The sequence below is a fragment of the Strix aluco genome, chromosome 8 (assembly GCF_031877795.1).
Source record: "Strix aluco isolate bStrAlu1 chromosome 8, bStrAlu1.hap1, whole genome shotgun sequence".
Taxonomy (NCBI): domain Eukaryota; kingdom Metazoa; phylum Chordata; class Aves; order Strigiformes; family Strigidae; genus Strix; species Strix aluco.
The window spans coordinates 22,029,773-22,056,220 of NC_133938.1; the positions used below are offsets into that span (position 1 = coordinate 22,029,773).

The following is a 26,448-nucleotide window of genomic DNA, read 5'->3' on the forward strand; positions in this document are numbered from 1 at the left end:
TCCTTTTCATATCAAATGTTTTTAATTCATTACTTCATTTTTCTCTCCATTTTTCTAATCTGAAAGCGTGTTTGCTTTGGGGGAGGGGAGGGGAAACCACAACAGCCTTATTGTTACATCCAAAAATATCATAGGGGTTATGAACTGTTTGGCAAATCAGGAAGAAACTTTGAAAGAAGATAGGAAACGTCTGTCTGTTAGTTAAATCACTCTGTGTGTGTGTGTGTGTGTGTGTAGGTGTAAATCAATGTACATGTAATGAGGATTTCTCCTGGTGGCTATGCCTCTTTATATAGCTCCATGCCTCTTTATATAGCTCCTGCCTTGAATTTTTGTTCTGACATGCCCACTGCCTTCTGTGGTACAAGCACAGCTGTTTGTGGTACTGTATTGTGAACTAGATCAGAGAACAAAACCAGGTTAAAAATCCTTCCTTATTCTATTTTATTTTCCCTAATAATATTTTAAATCCAGATTAATTCTATTTTTTTACAGAGTTTATGGCCCTAACAATTTTGTACAACTGAGGGAATGCATTGCAGCAAAACTTAGAACACTTAAAATGGAGAGGAAGAGGGGAGAACTGGCACATTTATCAAATGTTATTGCATCTCCCTTTATTTTCTTTTTTTCTTTCCCCTGTGCCAGTCTGTTGGCCTGAGTCCCTACCACCTCTAGTCAACTTGGTAAAAGCATGGACCTCATTAAGCCCTCAGTATATAATATAATATAACATGTAGTATTTCTAGTTCTGTGACTGGTCCCTGGTTTAGGTTTAAAAAACTTGAGCACTGAGGTTTGACTACAAGGGTCATTTCAGCAGACAGTAATTGCTGGATAATGCAGGATGGGAGTTGCTCATTTGGCAGCAGTTCAGGCTCCACAGGATCTTTTTACTGAGTATGGAGGAGCTCTCACAAAGACAACAGACCAACTTAAAGCAACTTCAGTTCTGAAGTGATAATGTCTGAATAAGACACCTGCTAAGAAAACACTGACACCGTCATTCATGTTGCAGGCCTCACAACAGAAGTTGGTGGCTGTAAGAACCTATGCCTGAAGAGAGGTGGCTGCTTTCAAGTTCGAGTTAGTACTAAGGTGCTATAGCACTATATCTGTTTCTGTATTAGCTGATCCATGAGTGTTTTGTCTAAGTACACATAGAAAAGATAGATATAGCCTTTGATTTGCTAGCTTTGTGAATGTCCTGATAGGTTCTAATAATTCTCTTTGACTGAAGTTCTGAGGAAAAGAACTGTAACACTCAAAACTGAACATTGGGATAGAAGTGAAATACTGAGCTCAGGTTTCCAGAGGAATTGCTGTCAGGGTATTCATATACCTCTGGCGGTGACCATACAGAGTGTTGTCAAAAACAGCTTTGATACTACCTTTGTCTTGGACCCTTGCCTGAGGCCAGAGTGCTACAAAACAGAGTCCACAAATAAAAATGAGTCACAAAAGGAGCAAAGGACCCGGTGAAGCCTGTCAGTTTAACAGAATATTTGTCTGTGACAAAATATAAGAAGAATTATTAGAAGAAAAAATATAGAAAAATTCTGCCTCACATTTAAAGGAATGTTGGCTAGTTTTAATAACGGAAACTCTCCTGATTCTCTCTGTTAACTATATATGCATTCCCACAGGTGTTTGATTTTACAATAGCAGAAGACGATGTTGAAATTCTGAATGGAATGCATGATGGGAGACATGTTTCCTGGGACCCAAGCCTTATTGTGTGAACGAAGGTTTGAGCTTTTTCCTTTGTCAGTGATCAGTGAGTCACACCATGAATTTAAATTCAGGGAAGGTTACAGTAAGAATATTATTGCAGGATTAATGATAACTGATTTGAAATCTTTAATGCTGATAATGGACAAAAGAGTTATATTTCTGGTGGTAGCACTTCTGTACAGAGGTCTTACATTTCTGTCTCAAATCCTGATCCGTAGTTCATTGAAGCCCATACAAAGCCTCCTGTTTACACCATTGACCCTGTATCAGGCCATTTAATGAAACAGCATGACGAGATATCCGTTCTTTAAAAATGTAAGAAAAAATACTACCTACTAGTGCACAACACAGATGTTAAGTATGAAATAATTTTTCAAGTACTTTGTTAGAGGGACGCAATGTATGAAGAAGAAAAAGCTGCGTGAAAAAAGTATGTTTTTTATTATTATTACAGTATTTATATTGTACAATATACTGCAAATCTCCATCAAAAATACAATCTCACCGTAATAAGCAATATCTGAGCATCACCAAAAAAAGTTTTATGCATATTATTGCATAATAATGGCATTGACCCAGAGAGTTCTATGCATATTACTTACTAGCCTGTAGTTATAACAAAGTAGAAATCTTTCCAGAGAAGTCCACATACAGATGAACTATCTGCATGGCTAAGAGTTGAGCAGCAAGCTCTAAGAGCCAAAGAGGCATCTTTGTTATTACTGATCTTTTTCTCTTACTGGAAATTCTGGTGAGTTTTGTGTAGCTTTTAGTAAGAATTAGTTTAGCTTTCATTTTGGACTTCTTCAGGAAATCTCATTAAGACTATACTGTTCCTCAGATTTTCTTATAAAATATGTATGTGCATGAAGAGCTAGCTAGATATATATGTAGTTTACAGATCTGTTTTGAGAAATAAGTCTGCAGAGTCTTTTATCGACTGAGTATTCCACTTCTAGTCACATTGGTTTGGTATTTTAGGAGTTCCTGTGTCTAGAAAGGTATGGAAAATCTGACTATGATTTATATTGTGTGTGGACTTCCTGAGGCACTTTTCCCAGTGCTGTTCTACTTTAGTCATATCGTGAAACAAAGCTCCTTAGTTTTTATCAAGAAGTGACTTACAGCAATCTTATATTCTAGCCTGCATTGTTTGTCCTCAGAGTAGGGCTTCTATACAGCTTGACTAAAATACAGACAAACTTTCTGATAACAGCTCCTCAGAATAATTGGCTGTTTTTTCCTGGTAAATATTTCTGCGAAAATTTGTCTAGATTTGCCTCTGGAATCATTAATGTATTATTTATTATTTTAAAATACAAGATATTTTATGAAATACTATGCTCACTAATGCCTGTACAGTGTAGGGTTCCAAAAAAGGTACGCAATCGCCACAGTAAAGTTATTTTCGAGAGTTTCAAGTGTGGTGTGTGGTTTGGGGTGCTTCAGTATCTGGGAGTGCCACTTAAAGTGTGTCTAAGAACAGCTATGTACCTGGTTTAGCTGTTGTGATGAGGGGTTCAGCAGTTCCACAAAAATAAGGCTTTTTTATAGGATTAAGGTAATTTCTTGGCTTTTTTTAGCTTTTGCAGAAAATGATGGCAATGACTAAGTGAAAATTGGAAAGATTTCCCAGAAATAAACCAGTAAAAATACCAGTGCTCATCAGCTAATCCTGCTTTTTAAAAGTCACTTTATAGAACAGTACCTTATCAATATGAAAAAAAACCTGTTACTGTGCTGTGGAGGGACTCCTTGCTTCACAGTGTATCTGAATTCATAGAACGAGGACTAGAAGTGAACCATGTGCCTAGTATTCATTCCTTGTGGCTTTTTTGGCAGTGAAGTCTTTCTCAGAAACTACAAAAGAGAAGTTGGAATTTTACCTCTAGTTCTCTCTAAAGAAACAGACACCACATCAACATACTATTTCCAACACAAATTGATGCATACAAAGTGAACCAAATCTTTATCTATGCTAGCAAATTCTAGCTTCAGTATTACCAGGACAGTATCAGTTAGGGCTAGCTATGTGGCTAGAAGTTCCATGTTGGTCTGAGCAACTCTGTTTTTTCTGCACTTATTTCTGACTGATTACCTCCCTGTTCTGAGCTAAACAGAACTAAACCAGATTTTCTTGTTAATCCCCCACATAGATGACTTTAGGCTACAGTGAGGACGGCTTACTAATTCATTGATATATTTCATCATTTCCACTGTCAAGGAGATTTTACAATGTTTTTTGTGCCTGCATCTGCTTTTGCTAGGAAGTCAAGCCACCATTTTCTCTGATGTAGATCATAATATTGAAGCAGTACAATGAGTAATGAAAGGAATAAACAGATAGAAATAGTATTACTAAAAAGCATTCTTCTTAAGGAGCAGTTGTGGCAAGTTACAGTTTTATTCTGATACTTTCCTAACTACCTTCAGACTTCTAATTATTGGTTCAGGACTTTTTTCTGGGTTTTTGGTGTTTGTTTTGGTTTTGGTTTGTTGTTGTTTTGTTTTTGTTTTTTTTTTTTTTAATCTTTGCTAGCAGGTAGTGGCTTTAGAACTACAGAAGAGTTTAATTATGTACAAAGTTGAGTGTAATTTGAGGCGATATAAGCTTTTTAAGTGCCAGGACTCAGCTAACTCATGCTACCTTTCTCCCAGGTGCGGTGTGCAGTTTTGCACACTGTGCCATCACTAATAGCCACGGTTTTCTGCTAGAAGCTGTAATTGCCTAAAGAGACTGGAACCCGGTTATCTCCTGTGTACTTGGGATATATCACTGGACCCTCTTCCTTTGAATGTGGCATTCACAAATTTTATAGTATGTTACTTAATTTTGAGTCATTGAGCAAATTCTCTTTTACTTTTGATCAGGTTGCAGAGGGAAAAATAGACTCAGTGGATTCACATTTTATGCTCCTCTACAACCAAATTGACATTACAGGTGCAGTAGATAGTTTTCTTTTTAAGCAAAGGCTGCTGAAAAATAAGTCCACATCACCTCATCTAAATGAACATTTCTGAAGTATCGACAACTTTGATCACAGTATAAAGAAATAAGGCAACAAATAAGAATTTAAAAAGTGAACAGGAGTGAGATTTAGGGGTAGCAGTGAGGAGTGATGTTCTGTAATAGAAGCAGAACTTAGAAGACCAAAAGGATATAAAAGTGTTGAACATACAAGATCAGGAAGTTTAACTCCATTTTTAAATTTTTTTCTTTGGTCAGTGAGCCTGGAGGTGCTCATGTTTTAAGATTATTTTTTTTATTTATTTATTTTTTTTAAACTCAGAATTCATCCCCCAAATGAATTCTTGGAATTATATGCATATTATTCCCCAGAGCTGAAATTCCTCCTCTTGTCCATATTTCTGTAAGACAACGTTTCTCTAGAGAGAAAACTTTTTCACCGTTCTACAATGACTATTTTTAAGATACAGCAATGCATCCATTTTATCGGTGTAACCCATCATCTTGCCAGTAGGAACAGGGAGTACACCTGAAAATTGAAGGCACTTTTTAATCTATATTATGTAGGTCATTTATGGTAGTGACTGATTGGGGCACTCCTTTCTACTTGAGATAAACCATTATTTAAAGTTATTAATATTAAATATTAATTATTATTATAAAACATATTAAATCCCTCCTAATAGAAGGGAACTCTCTTGAAATTAATAAGGAAAGGAAAAAAATAAACTGAAAGTCAGTGGAAAGGGTGAGGCTATTTTCTGTGCAGCCAGGTAGCTTCCTGTCTGACTCTTGAGTGGCGCTCTCCTTTTTCTTGCCAGTTTCTGAATTTCATCGTTTATTTTACTGGAGATGAAGGCACCTAAGAATATTTAATTGGGAAATAATGGGAATGGTTTTGTAACCCATGAACGTTCCCTGGAAGTGTGTACTTTAGGAATTTTTTTTTTTAATCAGGATGCAGAAGTGTTTCTACTGCACCTGACCCCCAACATAACTTTGAAGACATTATTTTTCTGACTAGCATGTGTAATAAAGAAACTGTAACACTAGTAAGCTTACAAATCCACTAAGCCAATCAGATTGCATAATATTAACCCTTCTTTTTACACTGTGGTTAACACCAGCTGATTTTCTTCTTAGAATAGCAGTGCTGAACTGTTCTGACAGGAAAACTGACATTAACCCCATGTTTTTGAAAATGGGGACAAATTCCAGTATAATGAACTAGTGCTAAGTTCATAACTTGGCTGTAAAATTTGGAGGAAGAGTGTACAACTACTTTCATGGTTTCCTGGTAACAAGGAGAGCAGAGATTGTTTGGTTGTTTTGTTCTGTTTTGTTTTTCTTTTTTCTATGAATTCATTCTTTCTTAGTGGTTCTTCATGACCTGGATTCATCCCATTGAATATCCATAAATATAATGTTGCCAAGATGAATTTACAGTAAATCACTTGCTTTGGGTGCAATATAAAGGTGGTGGAAGATTAATCCAAAGCATAGCTGTCAAGGTCATACATATACTGTGGTATAAATTCACTTTCCTGATGTTGAAAAAGACATATTTAATGGACTCTATATTAAAGAAACAGCAACCAGCTATTTTATATCACATGGTTTGTGAGATTTTTTTGTTTTACATGATTATCATGAATGCCTTATAAACCAAATATAAGTACCGTTGATTAATCTGAAGAATTATCACAGGTGGTTTAGTTTGGATTTTTTTTCAGGAAATTGTTATTTTACTGCTTCCCCCCCTAGTATTACGGACAAGTATTATCTGTAATCTACCAAATAATTGTTGATTTTCCATCTAAGACTTCTATTTCTTTAGAATAGTGTGTTAAGATCGGTTATCATGTCCATTAATGTCTTTAGTTTACCCTAGAAAAAAACATACAGCAGGACTTCAGGTGACTGATCCGTATCACTGGAATAGAACAAAATAACCTTCAAAAAGTTTTCTAATGCTGCGTTATACAGTTTCATTACTGTAGAACTTCTGCTATATTTTAATACATATACAAAAACATATATCATGATTAGATATATTAAAGTGTGTTGTGGTTTTGGGTGCAATGCTATCCAGTAAAACTATTGCATGTCACTTTCTCAACTACTTCAATTCTTTCCACTTGGACTTAAGCTTTTCCTACTGTTACGTTCAACTTAGTGATCTAAAAATAAAGTACAAACTCTCACAAAAATGAATATAGCAACCTTTTTTTACAATAGCCTTTTAAAACAAAAAAGGCCATTTAATTAATATTAATTAATCAATATCAAGAACTTAAAATAAAACTAGACCACCTAAATTATAGAATGCTAATACTAAATAAATGTGTGCTTTAGTCTCTGCAATGTTCTCATCATGGTTTTTTTTTTTTTTTCTCCAAACCAGGTTTTTGATTTGAATCTGAGGGAAGGAAGATACAGAGTTTTTGAACACTATGAATATCAACAGAAAATTAATTCAACTAACCTATCCACTGTGGAAAGGATAATTTAAAACCAGATTGTGTTCTATACTGCAAAAGTGATGCAACTGAAACATTAATTATTTTAAACTGAACAATAAATCTAAATTGTTCTCTTAGGTACTCAGTACCTAACGAATATCAATCAATAATAAAAAATCAGTATCAATGGTTTTTATTTACTGTTAACAAAATAATAAAACAATTTAGTTTACTCTTTGTTGCTTTCTTACAGGTACAGAAATGCTTACTTTCAGCAATTTCTCTGCTTTCTCAGAACTTTCTGGCATATTCTCACAGTATGGGTTGAGCTATCTCACAATGTTATAATTAAGTTTCTTCTGCCCGCATGGACTTCATTTAAGGTGTCATTTTTAACCCATTGCAACAGATTAGTTTGTTTTTTCCCTTACAGATTTTGGAAAGTATTAGTTACTTAAAGGCAGAGATAAGAGCATGCTACAATGCATGTAAATCTTGAAAAATTATTCAAAATATGGAATATTTGTGGATTGCAGCAGAAATCTGAGTCTGACTTTTTACACCATTTTTTTCCATTTCTTCCAGTCATGAGAACTTTGGGGGATTCTGCAGGCCACTCCTGGTATTTTCTTGGTGAGCAAACCTGTTGGTACTCTTTCAAGGATCTCATCTTGACCTAGTACATCAGGGAGGAATAGCTCTGGTTTGTTGCCTAAGTTGTGTCAGGATGAATGGAAGTACTTTTGGCTTATACAGAGAAAGGTTTTTTTCAAAGTGCAGAAGAATAATGTATTGGAGAAAAACTTTTCGCTAATCTGTCTTGCAGGGGTTTTCTGTATCTTTTCAAGATGGATAGTGTTCAGGCGCTCCTCGGGTGCAATCGTGAGTTGTTCAGCAGTGCTAGCACTAAGACAGTAAGGTCTTGTGGTGATGTCAGAAGCCACCAATCTATTAGTATGCAGGCTTTGGGAATACCCCAGCTCGCACCTTCTTTTCTGACAAGATCAAAGCATTTTCCTGCAAGGAAATTGCCCTGTGACTAGCCAGGTTTCTGAAATCCCCACCACACTAAGTTCTGATAGGGAGTTCTACAGGAGCTTTGGTTGTCACAGGCAGAATTTATTTTTTTTTTATTTTTTTGATGCCAGACCCTAAAATATCAGTTTCTGCTCATCCTAAAAAATATCATATACAGATTCAGGATCCCTGTGAAGAAAAGTGTCTGCCTCTATGCTTGTGGACGTGTTGCAGAAACATTTTTTTTAACCAGTTTACCTAGGTCAAGCAGCTCGTAAGGTATCAGTTTGGTGTCCTGGTGTGCACAGCCCTCTGGCTGGCACTGACTGAGGCCTGCGTTCTGGCTGCTTCTGAAATGGTGCATGAATAACATTGTGTCTTCCTTTCTCCTTAGTCTCACTGTAGGCAATTCCAGAGTCAAGTTCTCAAAGGAGCTATATATATACACCCTCGATTTGTGTAATGTATCTCATAAAGTACAAGCTTCCTTAACACTGGATGGACCTGGCAGTTGGGGAGGTACTAAGAAAAGCGTTCTTGTTCTGTTGGTGGGGTTGGAGCATAACCCTGGCGTAAATCACCTCACTAAACACTTACCAGCATACTTCTGGCAGAGTTGGCTGGACCAACCTGAATTTACCTCTGTTTGTGTTTCAGCCCTTGTAAGCAGGCTACAACCTGTGCAGCTGAGCCACGTTAACCTATCATCTCTGAGGTTTTAGACAGCCTTCAGCACAAATCCGGCTGATCAGGCTTCATTTGCCTGGGAAGACTGAAGCTGTATTTCAGTCTCCTCTCTGCTGAGATCTCAAGAGGGCTATAAATGTGTGGGGTCATCTAATTTGAATGATGCTTTTTGTGATACAAATACCCAGGTATTTGCAATGGAACTGAAATTGCCCAGGTATTTTACACAGCCTGTGACAAATAATTTGTTGGATGTCACATCTGAGTTGGAGCCCTCCCAGTGGGTTAACCAATAACCTAAACATGAAAGCCTGTACCTCTGACTGCTGAAACCCTGAGTCATTCTATCCCTTAATTAAAACATGTTCCTTTAATATGTTCCTCTTGCTTAAAGTTATGCGAGAATTATTTCCTAGAGGAAAATGCCTAATGAATGCACTTCTATATTTCGTATTTTCTATAAATTAGCTAAATAAGGGGGAAAGCTTGAAATATCTAGGGTATGTCAGGCAGTTGTAGGGGATGCATATGTCAACCTCAAGCATGATTTATCTTACATGCCTTTTCTGACAGTTGTAATTTAACGGCTGTATTTTCCTCCAGGCTCTCAGGATGCAAAACATCTTTTCAAGTTTCTAGCTTTGTGGTGGAAGAGTAAATGTCTGTTTGCCAGTGTAATTTATCTGAGTCATTCTGGGAGAGGCGTGGAGCAATTGAACCATGACTATTAGCATAAATAAGAGGGACTCTTCCTTAGGGTAGAGAGTTACTCTTGTCTTTCAGAAGAAAGCTGCTTCCCCATAATAACTGCTGCTGCTATGAACTAAAACACCTCATAGACCTTACACACTGTGCTCTGGATATGCTTTTGTGTTTCAATTTGAAGTGGAGTTGAATAGAACAGTGAGGAAGGAAGACGAAAATTTCTGCAGTAAGCGCAACAGTAGCTTCACAACAGAGTTAGCCCTCTACATACACAGAGGTGGGGTTTTTCTTAAAAGTTAGGAGAATGAATTATAAAACGTAAACTCACTTCTCGGTGTCTATGCAATAGCAGTGCTACTGCTGCAAGTAGTTGTCATGGCCAATTTTGTTTTAAAGAATGAATTTAAGACTTTTCTTCTCATTTTCGAAGATGTAGGTGACCTACAGCATCCTCTGAACAGTCAAAGACGTTCTTTGCTTGTGGAAACAGCCGCCCAGGGTCGCGTTCGCCAGGCAGGACTCCCGCTCTCCCGGCGCGCTGCTTGTCCCCGGCCTTGCCCGCCGGGGCCGGTGCGGTCCCCGCGCCGCAGGAGCCTGCGGGCCCCTGGCAGGGGGACGGGCCCCTGCCCCATTGCTGCCGCAGCCACGCACCTCGGCTCGGGGGAGAGGGGAACAGCCCCTCCCGGGGCCGTCTCCACCACCCCTGACCCGGTCCCCGAAGAGTGAGGCCGGAGGTGGCGCAGGGGCTGATCCTCTGCCCTCAGCCCTGCGGCGCCTGCTCCGAGCGGCAGGAGAGGGGCCCGGCCCGGCTGCAGCCCCCTCCCCGCCTCCCGCCTTCCCGGGCTTTCCGCTGCGGCCCCTCGTTCTCCCACAGCCCTGCGGGGTCCATAAAAGCCCCGGGACGGCAGCGCCCGCGGCTGCTCCCTCGCCGGCGGGCGGGGCGGGGCGGGGCGGCGGGGCCAGGCGAGGATGCCCCGGCGGGCGGCGGGGCGCTGCGGGCTGCCGGCCCGGACGGGGCGTGCAGGTCCCTCGCACGAGCCGCCCCGCGGCCGCAGGCAGGGAGGAGTTAGAGGGAAGAATCGGAAACGGGGTGGAGAACAGCAGCTGCAGAAACATTAAAACCACCGAGCCCCCGGCCCGGCCGCTGGAGTTGCTCCGCGGGCACGCAAGATGCGCAGGACCGATGTGGGCTCCGCGCCGCGCTTGAGCGAGGTAAGGCTCGGGGAGCCGCGGCCGCGCAGCGCCCCACACCCCCGCTCCGCCCCGCGCACCGCACCGCGGGGCCGCCCCTGCGGAGCCTGCGGCCGGCGCGAAGTACCAGCGCCGCGGCTCGCCTCTCGGCGCGGCCCCCGCGCTCCCGAAACAAAACGGCCGAGGGGGCTGGCCGGGGGCTGGCCGGGCCCTGCCGTGCCCCGCGCCGGGCCGCGGCGGCGGTGCGGGACGGGACGGGGACCGGGAGCGGTGCGGGACCGGGGCCGAGCGCGGGGTGCCGTGCCCGCTGGCCTCGCACCTCCTGCTTTGCCCCGTTTAAGCTGTAATTTAACAGCTCTCTGTGTTCATCTTTCCTTGCATGATTTGAAATCTTTAATTCTCTACAATTGTCCCCTAGAACATGTTTATATGTAAAGGGAGTTCCCCCTATATCTGTATTCCTTAATCGTGTCCACTTCAACAGCTTGCGATGCTAATCATTCAAAAGCAAGGTATTTTTTTTGCTATTCTTTGTTTCAGACCTACGGAATGGGTTTGCTATCCGGCTTATTTATATATTTTTCTTCATTTTCTAAACTTTTTACTGCTCCAGATTTTGTAAAGATGTTCTTACTTTTATTTAGCAAGGGCACCCCTTTCCTGTTTACAGCTTTGAGATGATCTCTTGCTTATATATACATCAGTGAATTCACCACTGTTCGAGATGGCATCAGTAAATTGCATAACTGCCCCCTTCCACAGCACATTCAGGCATTATTAATGGAGGAGAATACAGGTCTCCCGTCAAGTAATTTCTGTGCAGGCTTTCACGTATTTGTAGTTATATCAAATCAAGCCCTTTCCCTTTCTAAATCTCTGCTGTTGTATTACAAGGTGTGTTTCCTGCTGAAGAAAAAGGTACACTAGAACTTACTGCTGGGGAGCTTTGAGATCTTTTTCATCAGAAGAAGTGCAGTAATGCAGCCCTTGCCGACTCCAATTTACCTGTTCAGCTCTGCATGACAGAACTTTTTTTGTCTTACTAGGTTTACCTATTGAATATGCCTATTTTGAATGTATTTTAGCAGCTGCATGAAATCGATGCCAGTGTGAATACATTTGTGACTCCGACATGCAGTTAAACTAGCAGACTATCTTAAACCGTTTATCGTTTGTGACATTGTTTTGCCTTCCTTCTGTTAACTCTGGGCTTTGTGCCTCTTGTTCGCAGGGCTGTGGTTTCTGAGACTGTGCAGCAGCGCCCGGCAGGCTGCGGGGCCAAGGAGCTGCGGGGCAGCTGCCGGCTTTGCGCTCGGCGTCACCGTCCGGTGGCCGCTGAGGAAGCGGCGCCCAGCTGGGCACCATGAGCTCCGGCACCACCGCCCCGCTGAAGGTCGTCAGCAACCTCGCCAACACTGATGTCAACTATGTCATCAAAGAGCATTATAATTACACGGGGAAGCTAAATGAGAATGCGGACAGTGGAATAAAAATGACATCGGTGGTTTTTATCATCATTTGCTGCTTTATAATCTTAGAGAACATTTTTGTCTTGCTCACCATCTGGAAAACCAAGAAGTTTCACAGACCCATGTACTATTTCATTGGGAACCTGGCTCTTTCAGACTTGCTGGCTGGTGTGGCTTACACTGCCAACCTCCTGCTATCTGGACACAAAACCTATAGCCTCACCCCCTCCCAGTGGTTTGTAAGAGAAGGCAGCATGTTTGTTGCCTTGTCAGCTTCTGTGTTCAGCTTGTTGGCCATTGCCATTGAAAGATACATCACCATGCTGAAGATGAAACTGCACAATGGCAGCAACAGCTTCCGCTCCTTCTTGCTGATCAGCGCTTGCTGGGTTATCTCTGTGATACTCGGGGGACTCCCGATCATGGGCTGGAACTGCATCAGCCTCTTGTCCAACTGCTCCACCGTGCTGCCTCTCTACCACAAGCACTATATTCTCTTTTGCACCACCGTTTTCACTGGCCTTTTGCTATCTATTGTCGTCCTCTATTGCAGGATCTACTCCATGGTGAGGACTAGGAGCCGCAGGCTGACATTTCGGAAAAACATTACCAAAGCTACTAGGAGCTCAGAAAAGTCCCTAGCCTTGCTCAAGACAGTGATCATAGTCCTGAGTGCCTTCATCGCCTGCTGGGCTCCCTTGTTCATCCTGCTTTTGCTGGATGTGGGGTGTAAAGTGAAGACCTGCCCAATCCTCTACAAAGCAGAGTATTTCTTAGTACTGGCCGTGCTCAATTCAGCCACGAACCCTATCATCTACACCTTGACAAACAAAGAGATGCGGAGGGCTTTCATCAAGATTCTGTGCTGCTGCAAATGTCCCCCAGCAGATTCTGGGACCAAATTCAAGAGGCCGATCATTGGAGGGATGGAGTTCAGCCGGAGTAAGTCTGACAACTCCTCCCACCCACAGAAGGAGGAAGGTGACCGTCCTGAAACCATCATGTCTTCGGGCAACGTGACCTCATCTTCTTAGGAGTAACCATGGGGGTGTATTTCAGACCCTTCCTCTGAAATTGGGGAGCTGAGGCGCCTCCCGCTCACTACAGCAGCGTTGGGCTAAGTGAGCAAGTAGCATTAGTTCTAATGAGGCAAACGGTGCACTTGCAAGGCTGGAGTTCAAGAAACGGGACAGACTGTTCTGGCTTGAAAATCTTTTTCCCTGGAGCATGTTTTGTCTTTGCACTGAGGCAGCTCAGGATTGTCAGGCGCATTCATATCCTGAAGTCTCCTTAGTAACTCTGAAAGACTGATGCCTTGGTGAAATGATGCCTGGTGTGTGTGAGAGAAAGAGAGAGGGGGAGGAGGGAGAGGGAGAATGAATCTTTTTTTTTTTTTTCCATGTGAGAAGAATGTGAAGTTATTTCTCCTTTACTTGCAGCAAACCACTGACACAAAGATCTTTCTGTACTGAATTTAGTGGTGGCTCTGGTATAGTTGGTCAGAAGTGTTTGTTTAGCACATAATGAGGAAAGAGATCACACAAACATAACTTAGACCACATAACAACCATAATTTGGCATCACTTTTGAGAGTTTTTAGTTAAGTTATAAGGTTTTATTTGCAGAGTCCAAAGCTGTTGGGGTTTTACTTAGCAAGATCATAGCTGTGAATTTTTGCTGTTGGTCCATATTACATTTGAAGACCATGAGCCAGACTCTGCAGTCACTTTCACGTGTACAATTCCATTGACTGGGTCATATTTTATGGAGTAGCTCAGAGAAGCATTTGGCCCCGTACATTGATTGCCTTGTTATTCTATAGCATTAAATAAACTGCATTATCATGACAAATGCAAGGTAGAACTAAAGGTCATTTCTCTTTAAGATGACTGAGAGTAAATCTAATAATATAAGATGCTATTGACAACAGCAGGATTTTTGCCTAAGAAGAATTAAAAACTGAAGGGGCATTTCAGTGTCAGGTTCATAGTCTTTCCAAAGGTAAAGATCAGCTGAAAAATCTGAAAAGAGTACCTTGAGTTTCAGAAATATCAAAGGAAAGTTGAAGTGAAATGACTATAGGTAAATGCACTTCCATAACAAAATGCAATACATTTTGGCACATTTTATTAATGTTTATAATTTCAGCAAAGATGTCTGTATTTTATCAGTTCATGGAAGAAGTACCTGTCATTAAATTGAATGTATTTGTTTTACAGCATCATTTTTACTCCTCTATTTTTCTAACCTGTGCTAATGGGGTTGAATGTGTACAATGTAAATAAGTTAATAAGAAGCAGGAGTCTTCATGCACCTAGAGTATTACTATAACAAAAGTGGTATATCTGGGATAGCTGAGAGCAATTGACTGATTTACAGTTATTGGCAATTCCTAGAAGTGGTATTTTGTAAAGAAAATTTATTGCCTTTGTAGTAAAATTTTCAGTGCAATTAAACTGTTTTGGTTTTTTTTCTGGTTTAAAAAATAGTATTTAAAATGTTTCTGACTTCTATTGTTCAATTTGCACATAGCTTTATTGACTTCTAAACATTAATAAACTGATTTTTTTAAAGATTCCGTTATCAGATTACTAGTAGTTTTGTGCTACTGTGGGGTTTTATGCCAGGTGTGGCTTCTTGTTGATGAAGTCAGTGAAAGAATTACTTGATTTCAGTACATGCCGGGATTAAGCCAATTCTGTGGGGACGTAAAATGCATAATGCCACTTACAGGATCATGTAAAATACAAAATGAACACTAGAATATAATTTTTCATCAGCACATGCTGTATTGATGAAATGCCATTAGAAGAATCTCTGCAGTAGCAATTCTCCAACAGCTAATGAAGTACAAACAGAAGAAAAAACAGATGCCTGCCAGTTTTACCATGACTGCTTAGAATAGAGTAAGTGAAATAAATCACTTATATCACTAATATAATTCATAAATTTAATTCTTAGCTGATTGCAAACATCAAGAAAGTTTCTGAAATGTAAAATGGTGGCCTCAGGTATGTAACTGCTGCAGCTCTATCGGGTCCACCAGCAAAGACCGTGGCAGCGTAGCTGAATCGGTACTGCGTTACTTCTTCCAGAGGCTTGACTTCCATTTCCTCTCTTGCGGCCATTCCCTCTCAGTATTACTTTTAAGTTCCATGGAGCTCATACAGGATGCAGTTGGAGTGTGAAGATAAACCTCACCTTCTCATACTGTATGTCATCGCCGTGCAAGGTTTACTGTGGGAAACGAGAGCCTACTCACCGAGGAAGGCTCTGGGTCATAACCTCACTTCCTGAAGGAAATTCCAAAAATGCCCTAAAGACAAAAGAGTGGAAACAGGCTGGAATTTCTCTCCATCTGTCTGCCTGTACGGAAGGAATGATTTCATGTGTGCTCACTTCCTAGGCTTTTAATTAGTGACCTGAGCAGGGCTGGAAAAAACGTCAAATCTGTATTTGCGCACAAGATAAAGTCTCTCTTGGCTCAGGCCTTCATTTGGGCAGGGATGGTTTACACCGCGTGCTGACAGTCATGAGGGAAAGCACGGCTTTGTCCCAGGGATAAAGTCACTTCTGTGCAGAGCACCAAAAGTATATAAACCATGAAAGTCCAAGTTAAACCCTCAATGTGCTACCAGTGAGTAAATAAAGGCAATGTATGGGGACAAGGCAATGTATGGGGACGTCTGAATTTGTAAGGATGTTTTTATCCAAAGGAGGAGGAGGGCCCCTCCACTCTTGAAGTCTTGTGGGCATTAAGGTTGCTTGTCCCACATTGGTCTGAGATCCCGTGACAGGGGACAAGCTATGTCACAGCATGGCTGTGTCACTGGCCCGTCGTGACTACCACTGGCCTTTCTGTAGTGGTAGCTGATAGCCCACAGGTGAGTCACTTCCCTTCACTTTGCCTTTGTTTCTGAATCCCTCACTTATCTATCTTGTGTAATTGCACTGCTGGCCTTTGCGGAAAATGGCTGTTTCCCTGTGGAGGTGACTATGTGATGGGAGCCCAGTTTTGGTAGGGAACTCAAAGCCCTATGTAATTCACACAATAAAAGAAATGCAAACACCAGAGTGTGGCACTGGGCCATGGGAAGCATTTCCTATGCTCTTGATCATGATGACTGAAATCTGTTTCCTCCATAGACAGGCTGCATCTATGCATGTAGACAAGATTCAGACAGGCAACAATAACTGTAATAAAATAATAACAATAATAAGAGTAAGGGTTCCTGCTGGGGAAAAAATAAAAAAACGGGCCATTGGTACGGCTCTCCACTTCCTGTGGGGGAACTCTGCAGCTCCTTGGCCACAGACATGCATTACCATACCCCAGCAGGTTAGGCCAGATGCGTAGTGCACAGCTTTGAAGTGTGCAGTGTAGAAAGCACCCTTCCCAGGCCCCAGCCTGCCTTCCGTATGCACTGAGAGGGCGTGCGGCTTTGTCCTGCTGTTGGCCATGTGACAAACGGGCAGAGAAAATGAACTGAGAACTGAAAAGGTGCATTATACCAAATGTCTGTGTGAAATAAAACAGCCTGAATTACCTGGAGTAACCTGCCCCTTTGATTTATATTTTTTTTTCCTAGCTGTTCTTCCAGTGTAATGAATAGAACAGGGATGGAAAATGATCACAAAATCTGTCTGTTGCTCCCCTGGCAACTCCCTGACTAGGTAGGCCTGTGTGAGGCCCAGGTATGGCAGGGTAAGTATCAAGCAACAGAGGGGCTGCAGCCAGAATGCCCCACAGACAGCTCAGCAGGAAAAAACCTTGGGCTTGCTGAACAATGCAGGCAGCCAGGACCAAAACTAGGGGACATAAAAATGTAAAAATACTGTTACCCATCCTTTCCATACTCTGTCAACTAAGAAATATAGGGATTGCCCAAGAGTAACATTTCCTAATTCCTAATTTGGCCTGGAAGTTCTCAATACTGATTGCATTTTGTATGGGCTGAGGCATTATCAGATGTTGTAAAAATGGTCAGACTGACAAAGCAGCCAAAAATGCGGATATGTAGACCAGAGCTATGTAACCTACACAGCTCTGAAATGCTGGAAATTCCCCAAGGACAGGCTTTGTCATTTATGGAATTCTGAAATTCCCCAGGAAAAGGTCTATTTATTTCAATAATTCCCCATACCGTTTTTCTTGGAAAACGAGATTAATCTAACTACAACTGAACCTTCAAGGATTTAAGAAAGAAATGACAAAATCCATCTAAATTCAGTTCCTATAACCTGCTTTCACAAACTTTTCTAATCCCATCTTTGCATTTACAGATGGAAAGGGTTTACTCATTCACTGTCGTCTAATTTATTCTCATAGAACCTTATTTCTTTTTACATAGTCTGCAAGAATCACATAGGGTCAAGAAATCTCCCTTCAACTATTACTCTATGTGCAGGGCTTATTATGATAATTAACAGTATCAAATTCACCCTGCACACAGGAGCTAGACATAAGAAGATGTGGTACAGCTAACTTGTTCCAGTACAAGTTTTCTGCTGAAATTAGATGTGCCTAGAGTGATCTGAAACTCAAACATCTAATATCAATTAAGATATTAACAAAAAAATTGTGTGGTGTTTTTTTTTTTTTTTTTTTTTAAGAGGGTAACATAATTAGTGTAGACTTATGTGATCTGCTGAAGAGAATTACAATGTTAAAGACTCTCTCCCCTGCAGGAACATGGTGACACACCCCTTGTGTCTCCCCTACTCATCCACAAATTCTGAGAGACGTTGCAGCAAAGCAGCAGTTTCCAAACAAAACCCCCCAAGCAACGCTCTGCATGGCCAGATCTCTTACCCTACCAAAAAATCTTATATGGGAGTGAAGTGAGAACCATTTCCTTGCACTTGGACCCTCCGTGCTCCCTTCACGGGACAAAAAGGCAGGAAATCCCATCAGCCACACCCAGGAATGCTCCTGCATGGAAAACTCCTAATAAAGCAGAGCTGACAAAGCTCCATCAACCCTCTGTGAAACTTCCACCAAGCCTGGTTTAGTAGTCGCATAATGGAAACCTGATACAAAGACCAATATTTATTTTGAGCTTTTGTGAATGATTGTTTGAAGAAAATCCATTTTTAAATACATGGTACAATAGCTACACATCAAAATGGCTCATCGGAAACACATGTGACCAAAGCCACTTTAAATATGAATATGTGTATGTAACATTTGCTAAAAATTTGCTAAAAGCAGGTTCAAAATACAGACTGCATAATTTTTGGTAACTAATGAACATTTGGAAAAGACAGGACAGAGGCAAATTGCTGAATAAATAATGGGTTAAAATTATCTGCTAGTGTCCATGAAATCATTGATGAAAGCAGTATCACTACCTGGGAAAAATCTATGGTTTGAATCACTTTCTGGTGCTGACCTGAGCTGTCTGCTAAAGGTAGTTTTGCTCTCTTAAGCAGAGATATGCTTAGCGTAAGCCAAGACTTCTTGATTTAGCAGGACACTGTTACAAGTTGCTGGAACACTGTCTCAGGCAAATTCTTGCCCATATTGAGCAGCCACAGTTGTATAATGTGAAGGTGGGGACTGAATTTCTATAAGCAATAGAATTTATATGGTTACAGAGAAAGTGCAGTAACAGTTTTCATGATGTAAAAGTTGGATTTGATGCAAGATTGTGACTGAGAATGTACTGGAGAACAGGTTTCAGGGACAATTTGGGATTGGTGGGGGGGTTGGATTTCAGTGATATTTTCCACTTGAAATGAAGGAAAGTAATCTCTCCGGTAATGCAGACACAAAGCTGAGGATTTTCACTTGTGAACTCTACCCTTAGATCTGCAATTCTTTCCTGAGCAACTCTGGGCAAGGTCTCATGAATTCTCACCTTTCCACAAAGATATATACATAATATATACACAAGGATGTTTACAAGTGAATACTTTGAATTTTGTGGTACTATTTAAAGAGCTGTTATCTGTGGCATTTCGAATATGGGACATGGTCTGCCAGGTCATTTATTGCCCAGCTACTTGCGATATTTCCTTGTGCTTTGATGAACTGGATGCTGCTGTATCAGTTCCTGCAAGGTGGGAGAAAAAAAAATTATAGTAATATGTGCAACTCTATCCTCGTGGTTGGAAGAAGGATTAAGATCTTGGCTGAAAAACACATTCTGCAGAGGCTCTATTATTGAAAAACAACTCGCCAAGGTCTGCATTATTATCTTTCTTACTTTCAGGGAAGACACAACTATGGTCTAACGATTTCTTCTAATCTGCTGAACATTCAGATGCCTGTTGCACAAGGAATACGTGTGAGCTGTTTCCCAAACACCAGGCACTTTTAGATGTTTTTTATTTCCATTACAACTCCCACTTCTACTGCTGGTTTAGGTACGAGATAAGAAATTGCTTGTAGCTGGTTTGTAGTTTCTCTCTCTGATCAGGGTTATTTGATCAATGTACCTTTTGAACAAATCCTTTATGTAGGCAGAGACGCTACTTCAAAGCCATTTACAACTCTGTTCCAAAAAGTGCTAACAACTTTTTTTTTTTTTTTTCTTTTCCTGGTCTTAGAAATTCAATACATTTTGCATTTTATCAACTCTTTGTTTTTATACATCATATTGCAAGTGTTGCTTGAGGAAATATTTAACTTTCATTGCAGAGGCTGTCCATTTCCCAGGCATAAGTGGTTGAACTTTATTTTTCTAATAAATAATTTAGGTGTGAGGGAGAGGAACTTGTCTTCACAATTGAGGTGATAGTGAAGGAATACTGTCTTTTGTCATCAGTGGAAGAGGCTCTAGTCAGGTCTCTTTAACGATACGGGTGAAGTTTTGCTTTTCACTGAACTTGCTGAAAAATGCAGAGGCATTAAAGAGGGTTCAGAGGACAACAAAGCAAGGCGCTTTAATAGGATGAACTAACATAAAAGGCTCATAGAGCAAAGCCTTTTCCCACCAGAGAGATGAGAATGGGGAAACACAATACTCTGCCTAGCAGCTACGCTATGGAAGTGTGCTGGGTGATACAGAAAGAAAACTTTTAAAGCTCCAGAGAAAAAGCAAACTCTGCTTATAGAAACCAGAACCAGTGGAAACATGTAAAGTATTTCAGCTTAGGATTCACCTGAATTCTGATGTTTGAAGACTCGAAGTACCTTAGTATTTCAGAATATAATTGTTTCAATTTCTTTTAAGAAGCACGACTCCTGTATTTGACCATCAGCTCTTTCCTACGGCTCCCGCAGTCACACACCACGGCCGGGGGGAGCGGGGGTCCCGGCGCCCCTCACCCGCGCACGCCGCCTCCGGGCAAGGTGGGCCCTCAGCCGGGAGAAGTTAGGGCCGGCGACGAGGTGCTTATTTTGAGGCGAAAACCCCCCTCTCTTCCGCCCCAGGCCCCTTCCAAGGCCACTGAAACCGCGCCCGCTGCCCTACCCCCCCTCCGGCCCCTTCCTGCGTGCTGCTGCCGCGCTCCCCCAGGTTTTCCTGCCGGCCCGGCCCGGCTCTTCCTGCGCCGCCTTTCCCTTCCCCGCCGCTTCCCGCCCGCCCTGGCCTGCCCGGGTGTGCTGCCGGGGCCGAGCAGGGCGGGCGGCGGGCAGCGGCCATCTCTGCGGCCGGGCGGCCCCCCGGGGCCAGGGGGCCAGAGCTCCCCGCGCGCGGCAGCGGGGGAACAACAACAACAACAACCACCAGTCCCCAAAGCCAGCAACAAAAAAAGCACACACAAAAAACCCCTGAAAAACACTTTCATCTCGGTAATAAGTAACGGGAAGGGAAGCTTAAAGCGTCGTGCAGTAAGAAGCAGCGGCGGGGGCGGGTGGCGCTGCCTGCCAGCGGGCGGCCCCGGCCCCGGCCCCGGCCCCCACCTCACAGGCCCCCACCGGCGTTCGCAGCTCTTGAAAGGTTAAACCAGTCTCTCGGAAAGCGTGAGTGCCGCTCAGCCTCCCTCGATGCTGAGTTAATGGGTGTTAAACCTGAACCTTGAAGGTGAGAATTTAAGCGCAGCAGCTGTGAAGCAGGCCAGCCCTTCACAGAGTCACTATTTTTGTTGGAAAGTACTTAACCACTTCTATTTACTGCTGATTATTTCACCAGGAGCACCAAACCGCCCATCCTAAAGCACACGCAGCCTTTAGAGCTGGTGAGGAAAGCGGCGGGCTGAGGGGACAGGCCTGCGCTCGGGAGGAGCAGAGGCCCGGTGGTCGCAGCTCCCCGCGGCTCCTCAGGTGGCAGCACGGTGCGTCCCCTCCCGCCCCCGGGCACCTCCAGCTCCACCTGGAACCTTCGCTTAGTACAGACGAACGACCCTGGGTGTGCTTTTGGGGCAATGGGGAAGCCACCAGGCGTTGTTTGTTTGTTTTATTGGCAGAAGTGCATTTCAGGTCTTGCGTTGTTTGTGAAAGGATTTTGGTTGAAATCTCGATTTTTATTTTTATTTTCACTTAGCTGAAGCAGCACTGACTCTGCAGCCAGCTGTATGAGGTGGTGTGGCTGAGGGCCTGCCAGAGAGACCCTCCCAAACCTGCCATGCTCTGGGTGCAGCTCAGCATGGGCACTGCTGGAAGGGAGGTGGGAGCGGAGGAAGCCTCCGCCTGAGGTGCAGGGCAGTCAGCGGGGAAACCTGCGTCCCTGGGGTGGTAAAAAGGGGGAGCAGGGAGGGCTGAGGCCCAGCACAGTGAAGCTGTGTGAGGCAGGGTAGTGTCCCTTGGGTGTTATGTCCAAGAGGAAGGAGGACCTTGGGCCTAGCTTGATTTCTCCCCTCACAGCATGGGGGGTGGTGGCGTTCACGTGGGAACAATGTAGACCTGCAGTAGTTGTGGTGCATTTGTGAGCACATATGTGTGGCTGCAAGATGCTTCCGCTGCTGAAGTGCGGTGAGAGTGGATGATGCTGTGTGAAATTAAAGCCCGAACTAAGAGAGTCTTGGTAGTTGAAGTATAATTACAAAATCCACTGAGCCCAAGTGCAAAAGCTGATCATAGACAAAATGCTTATTTCAGTCTTGCCTTTACTGTAGTTGTCTAAACTTACCTGAGTATTGTCTGTGATCCACCTGTGGGCAGCCTTTTGGCAACAGGTTATTAAAGACACAGGGCACAGAATGGGTCAGTACCACCCCAGTTTGACATCTTGGGATTACGATATGAATTAATGCTTATTCAGGCAGAGGACCCAGCTTTCTCACACAGGTTATCAAGCAGCCTTCACACCATTCTCTGTTGATCTTGTGTGCATTTATGCAGACAGTTTTTTGATAAAATAACGAGAGTTTTGATCTTTCTTCCTGAAGAAGTTTCCCTGGGACTTGTTCATTTCATCAAAGCATTTGTTTGCAGGGATAGAAGGGACCGCAAACAAACAAATTCACTCAGATACACTGGAGAAAGCCTAAGTATTCTTAGAGGTCATGCTTTTCATCCCGTTTGACAGTGTCCCCACACAAAATGAGGTTAGTATGGCTCTGAACCTCACCTGTCTTCAGAGCAAAGTAGAACAAATAGCGAAGCATGTTTAGCTGTGTTTAAAGGCATTTTGGTATGTGCCACTTGCAGCCTTAGCCTTGTGTGTGGCCTCTACTCTCTTTCTGTCATGAGAAATCAACCTAATAAAACTTCTCCTTCCCTTCTAAATGAATGTCATTGTTATAATACACTGAGTCAAGAAAGAAACAATATTAACCACAAAATAACGGCAGTCTAAACACCAGCATGAATTCTCCCCCTGTCCATCAATCAAGTGCAATGCCTTCATTGTTTTTCCTCATTGTGATCATAATTTGGCAATAATTTAATGAAACTGAAAGTGGAGGAGTTCCCACAAATCAGAAGTAGGATTTTCACTGATATAATTGGATGCATGAGACCTCCTATTCAGAGCCAGGGAACAGAAGAAAGCTTGTCACCTGTGAGCATTGCCTGGATACATCAAGCAGGTCCATGTCCCTGGGTTTTGGAGGTAGTACAATGATGGCTTTAACATGTTCAGAGTTTTGATGACATAATGAATGAAGCCTTGATACATACTTCGCACTGAATTTAAAAAGCTTACAAAACCTGCAGATTCAGGTGACACTGTAATTCCTACAGGTAACACTGTAACCCCTACAATTTGTTGTGCTGTAGGGGTGGAAAGGATGTCAAATACGAACTCCTTACATGAAGGCAGAAACAAAGAGGTCGTAGGTTTCTGCTCAGTTCTATCCCAGGATATCCCTGGCTGCTGAGCTGCCTTTGGTCTGTGACTGTGACCCTCTGACACAATGGCATGCTGGCCTGGAAATACTCTATTTAAATTGACAGCCCTTAAAGGTTGGTAATACTCTGCTCTTAGCCCTGCTGTTAGACTTGGAATTTTAGACGAAGGTGGAGGTAGTGGAGGACTTGGACAAGCCCTGCAATTTAAATAAAGTTTTGGTCTAACAGAGATGGGCACAAACATAATTCATAAGGCGTTTATGAACAGATTTCCTATGTTGTCAGAATGATACTCCAGGGGTTCAGTCACACTCACACAGGTTGTATGTTACTGCTGTGTCTTTTACAAAGAAATGTCTGGCCTGTTTGACTAGTTGTGGTTGAGGTACAGCAGTTTCTGTCACTGATGATACATGAGAGGAGTATGTAAACACTGTCAGTCATTTGCCTTTGACTCCTCATTCTGAATGGCCGTGTGTGTGTTTTCATTTGAGTTAAGTGAGTGTGACCTGGAGAGTGATTTAGGAAAAAGGCTTGGACTTGCATCTGCCTTGATCTTAGCAATCATTAAAATGCTGCCATGGTATCCTGTGAATTTATTAGAGTTAGCAAAGGTGAAGTTTGTAAGAGTAAGTGAGATGAAAAGGAAAAGGAGACCAGAAGAACAGGCTGCTCTTCTTGTTCCCATTTGTAGCTACACGTTTCTGGAGGTTTGTGTTTGATTTTAATTTACCTTTCACATGGAAGGTATGTCAAGTGCAGACACATATCCTTTGTGCTTTGACCTGGTCATCTGAGCCTGAAAGCTGTATAGCTGGGTAACCACAAGGCAGCCTAAGCTAATGTACCATATTTTGTGTGGCTCACTAGTTTCAGCAGTGTTAACATGGCTTGCTGGTGTCTGGACTTGATCAGTCTTGCATCCTGCCAGCCCTAGATACTCTAATTTATCTGCCCCCAGGCATGCAGATGTACCCAAAACTGTTTTGATTGCAGAGACATTACTACAGTTCCGTTTGTGGTTGCTGTCTGTATTTCATAAGAGAGCTTTTATATGTAAAGTGCTGGGGAAGCTGAAATTACACTGTTTACTTGTCTTCTCTGGAGAAGGATGAAAATTTATGCTTTTTGTCTTGCTTAAGTGTTTTGTTTTGTTGTTTTGGTTTGGTTTGGTTTTTTAAGCAGGTCAGGCATCATTCCCCATTACTCTGTGTTCAGTGATCTGTCACAGGATCCTGCTGGTTGGTCTCTAAAAGGCACAGTTGCTTAGTCTTTGTTATTATACAACAGTTAATTAGGAATTGGACTATGAATGGAAAGCATCATAAAGCAGAAAGGAGACTGCAAGAGTGGTACAGTGGCAGTACTCATTTAATGCAGATCCTATGCTTAGATCAAATTTGTTGGCAAACAGTGGTGGAAATTCTATCAAAGTTGTTAAAAGTTCAGCCCACATATACCAGACCTGCATCTGACCCTCTCAGTGGTCACAGTCTACTACACTGATGCTGGCTCTGGGTCAGACCTTGAACTCTTGCTGTCAATGAAAGATTTACCATCAGTTTGTATGGGAGTGGTGTTGGAACTGTGGTGAAAAATGAATGATTGTTGCACTTCTTAATTTTTCCTGTTCTGCTCCTTGCATGCTGGCTCAGTCATTGCTCCCAGCATGAAAGGGAAATCCTGCAAAGTTGATCACGCCTGTAAGTTTCAGAACGACAATATGAGATGTTTAGAAAAACCAAACTTCAGCCCCACCCTGCCAGGCACGGTTGAATGTTTATTTGAGCATACCCAGAAAGTCTGCATCAGCAGAAAATAAGCTGTTTTGTTCACTCATTCTTGAGAATCCAGAATAGTGCGAAATGAGTGAATGGCAGCTGTGCGGGTGTTTGTTTCTCTCCATGAAATGGAATTCATGTCATAGTCGTAGAGATATTTTGTGAAATAACATTTGCCCCAATTTATGGTACAGAACATGCACTGCAAATGGTGTGCTTCTTTCTCTGAAAGTAGTAGTAGTTAATGATTAAGTCCTGAGCTAACTCAGTCTCTGCTAACTTAGTTAACTTGCACAAAATCATAACCCGAAGAATGGGTGGATCAGGGGGCAGGGGGGCTGCTGGGGAGTGAAAGTTACGGGAGATCAGAAGAGAGACCTGCTTGGTCGGGACAGACTCTGAGGTAAACTTCTCATGTTCTCTACACAACTTAGAGTGCACTTCTCTGCAGAATCACAGGACAGATTATTGTATTTTACTTATGAAACCATGGTTTTTGATAGGGTCTGGGTGATCAGTGCTATGATGTGCTGTTCCTTTCATGTACCTCAAAAAAATTATAAAAAAGGTGAGTCCAGGGTGCTCCCAACTCACACCTTGTAAGAGATTAAACATTTAACCTAATAGTAGTTTAGGAAGTGAAGTTGAAGGTTTTCCTGTGGGTCAAGGGCATCTGCACCCTCTTTCTGTGCGAGATGGAATTTTTCTGTTCCAAGTCTCACACATCATATGAATGATGGGAATATCCTCTTAAATACATTTTAGTTTTCTTTAATCTCCAAGAATGTGCTAGCATCTTTGTTTGAAACTCAGATTCTGGGGAAGATGAACCATCTCCAAGTCTATTGAGTTTTTGCTCATTCTTAAACATAGCTGATTCCTGGAACTTGGCTACTATTTTTCTTCCACTTTTTTGGAACCTGCTTCTGCCTTTCTTGATTCTGCCAGGCATGGAAGGAGAAATGGCAAAAGTCCATGAAAAATGAGTGTTCCCATGGGGTTATAGCATGAATGGACATAGGGGAACACTGCTGTGTGTTCCATTAAGGATCTACATGATCTACAAACTTGTATGTTATGGAACTTGCAATATCACAAAAATCTTAGTGTTGCATAAAAACCTGTAACAGAAAAGATGACAGAAAAGTCTTCTAATATGTTGTACCTCCAATCATAATGAGTATGCAAGGTCATCCTCAAAACATTTTAAACTTGTTTGTAAAGATCTTTGTGGGTAAAGACTTGCAAGTTCTTCAAG

The 26,448-nt window shown here is 42.2% G+C and overlaps 2 protein-coding genes across 3 annotated transcripts in view; both read left to right on the top strand.

Annotated features, from left to right (window-relative positions):
- The window catches only part of LOC141926591 (putative oxidoreductase ZK1290.5), a 51,975-nt gene extending 44,579 nt beyond the window's left edge, over nucleotides 1-7,396 (top strand). For both annotated transcript variants that reach the window (XM_074832639.1, XM_074832640.1), the window contains 2 exons: nucleotides 1,647-1,748; nucleotides 7,107-7,396. In XM_074832639.1, coding sequence (XP_074688740.1) covers nucleotides 1,647-1,742 — 96 coding nt within the window. In that variant the 3' untranslated portion in view covers nucleotides 1,743-1,748; nucleotides 7,107-7,396. The remainder of the gene's footprint in view (nucleotides 1-1,646; nucleotides 1,749-7,106) is intronic.
- Nucleotides 7,397-10,529: 3,133 nt separating this feature from the next.
- S1PR1 (sphingosine-1-phosphate receptor 1) lies at nucleotides 10,530-14,808 on the top strand. The gene is made up of 2 exons (XM_074832642.1): nucleotides 10,530-10,785; nucleotides 11,996-14,808. The coding sequence occupies exon 2, from the start codon at nucleotides 12,128-12,130 to the stop codon at nucleotides 13,265-13,267; it is 1,140 nt and encodes a 379-aa protein (XP_074688743.1). The 5' UTR covers nucleotides 10,530-10,785; nucleotides 11,996-12,127; the 3' UTR covers nucleotides 13,268-14,808.
- The last annotated feature ends 11,640 nt before the right edge of the window (nucleotides 14,809-26,448 follow it).

Excerpts from the sequence above, each read along its gene's own strand:
- S1PR1 (XM_074832642.1), top strand. The coding sequence starts at position 12,128 with ATGAGCTCCGGCACCACCGCCCCGCTGAAGGTCGTCAGCAACCTCGCC.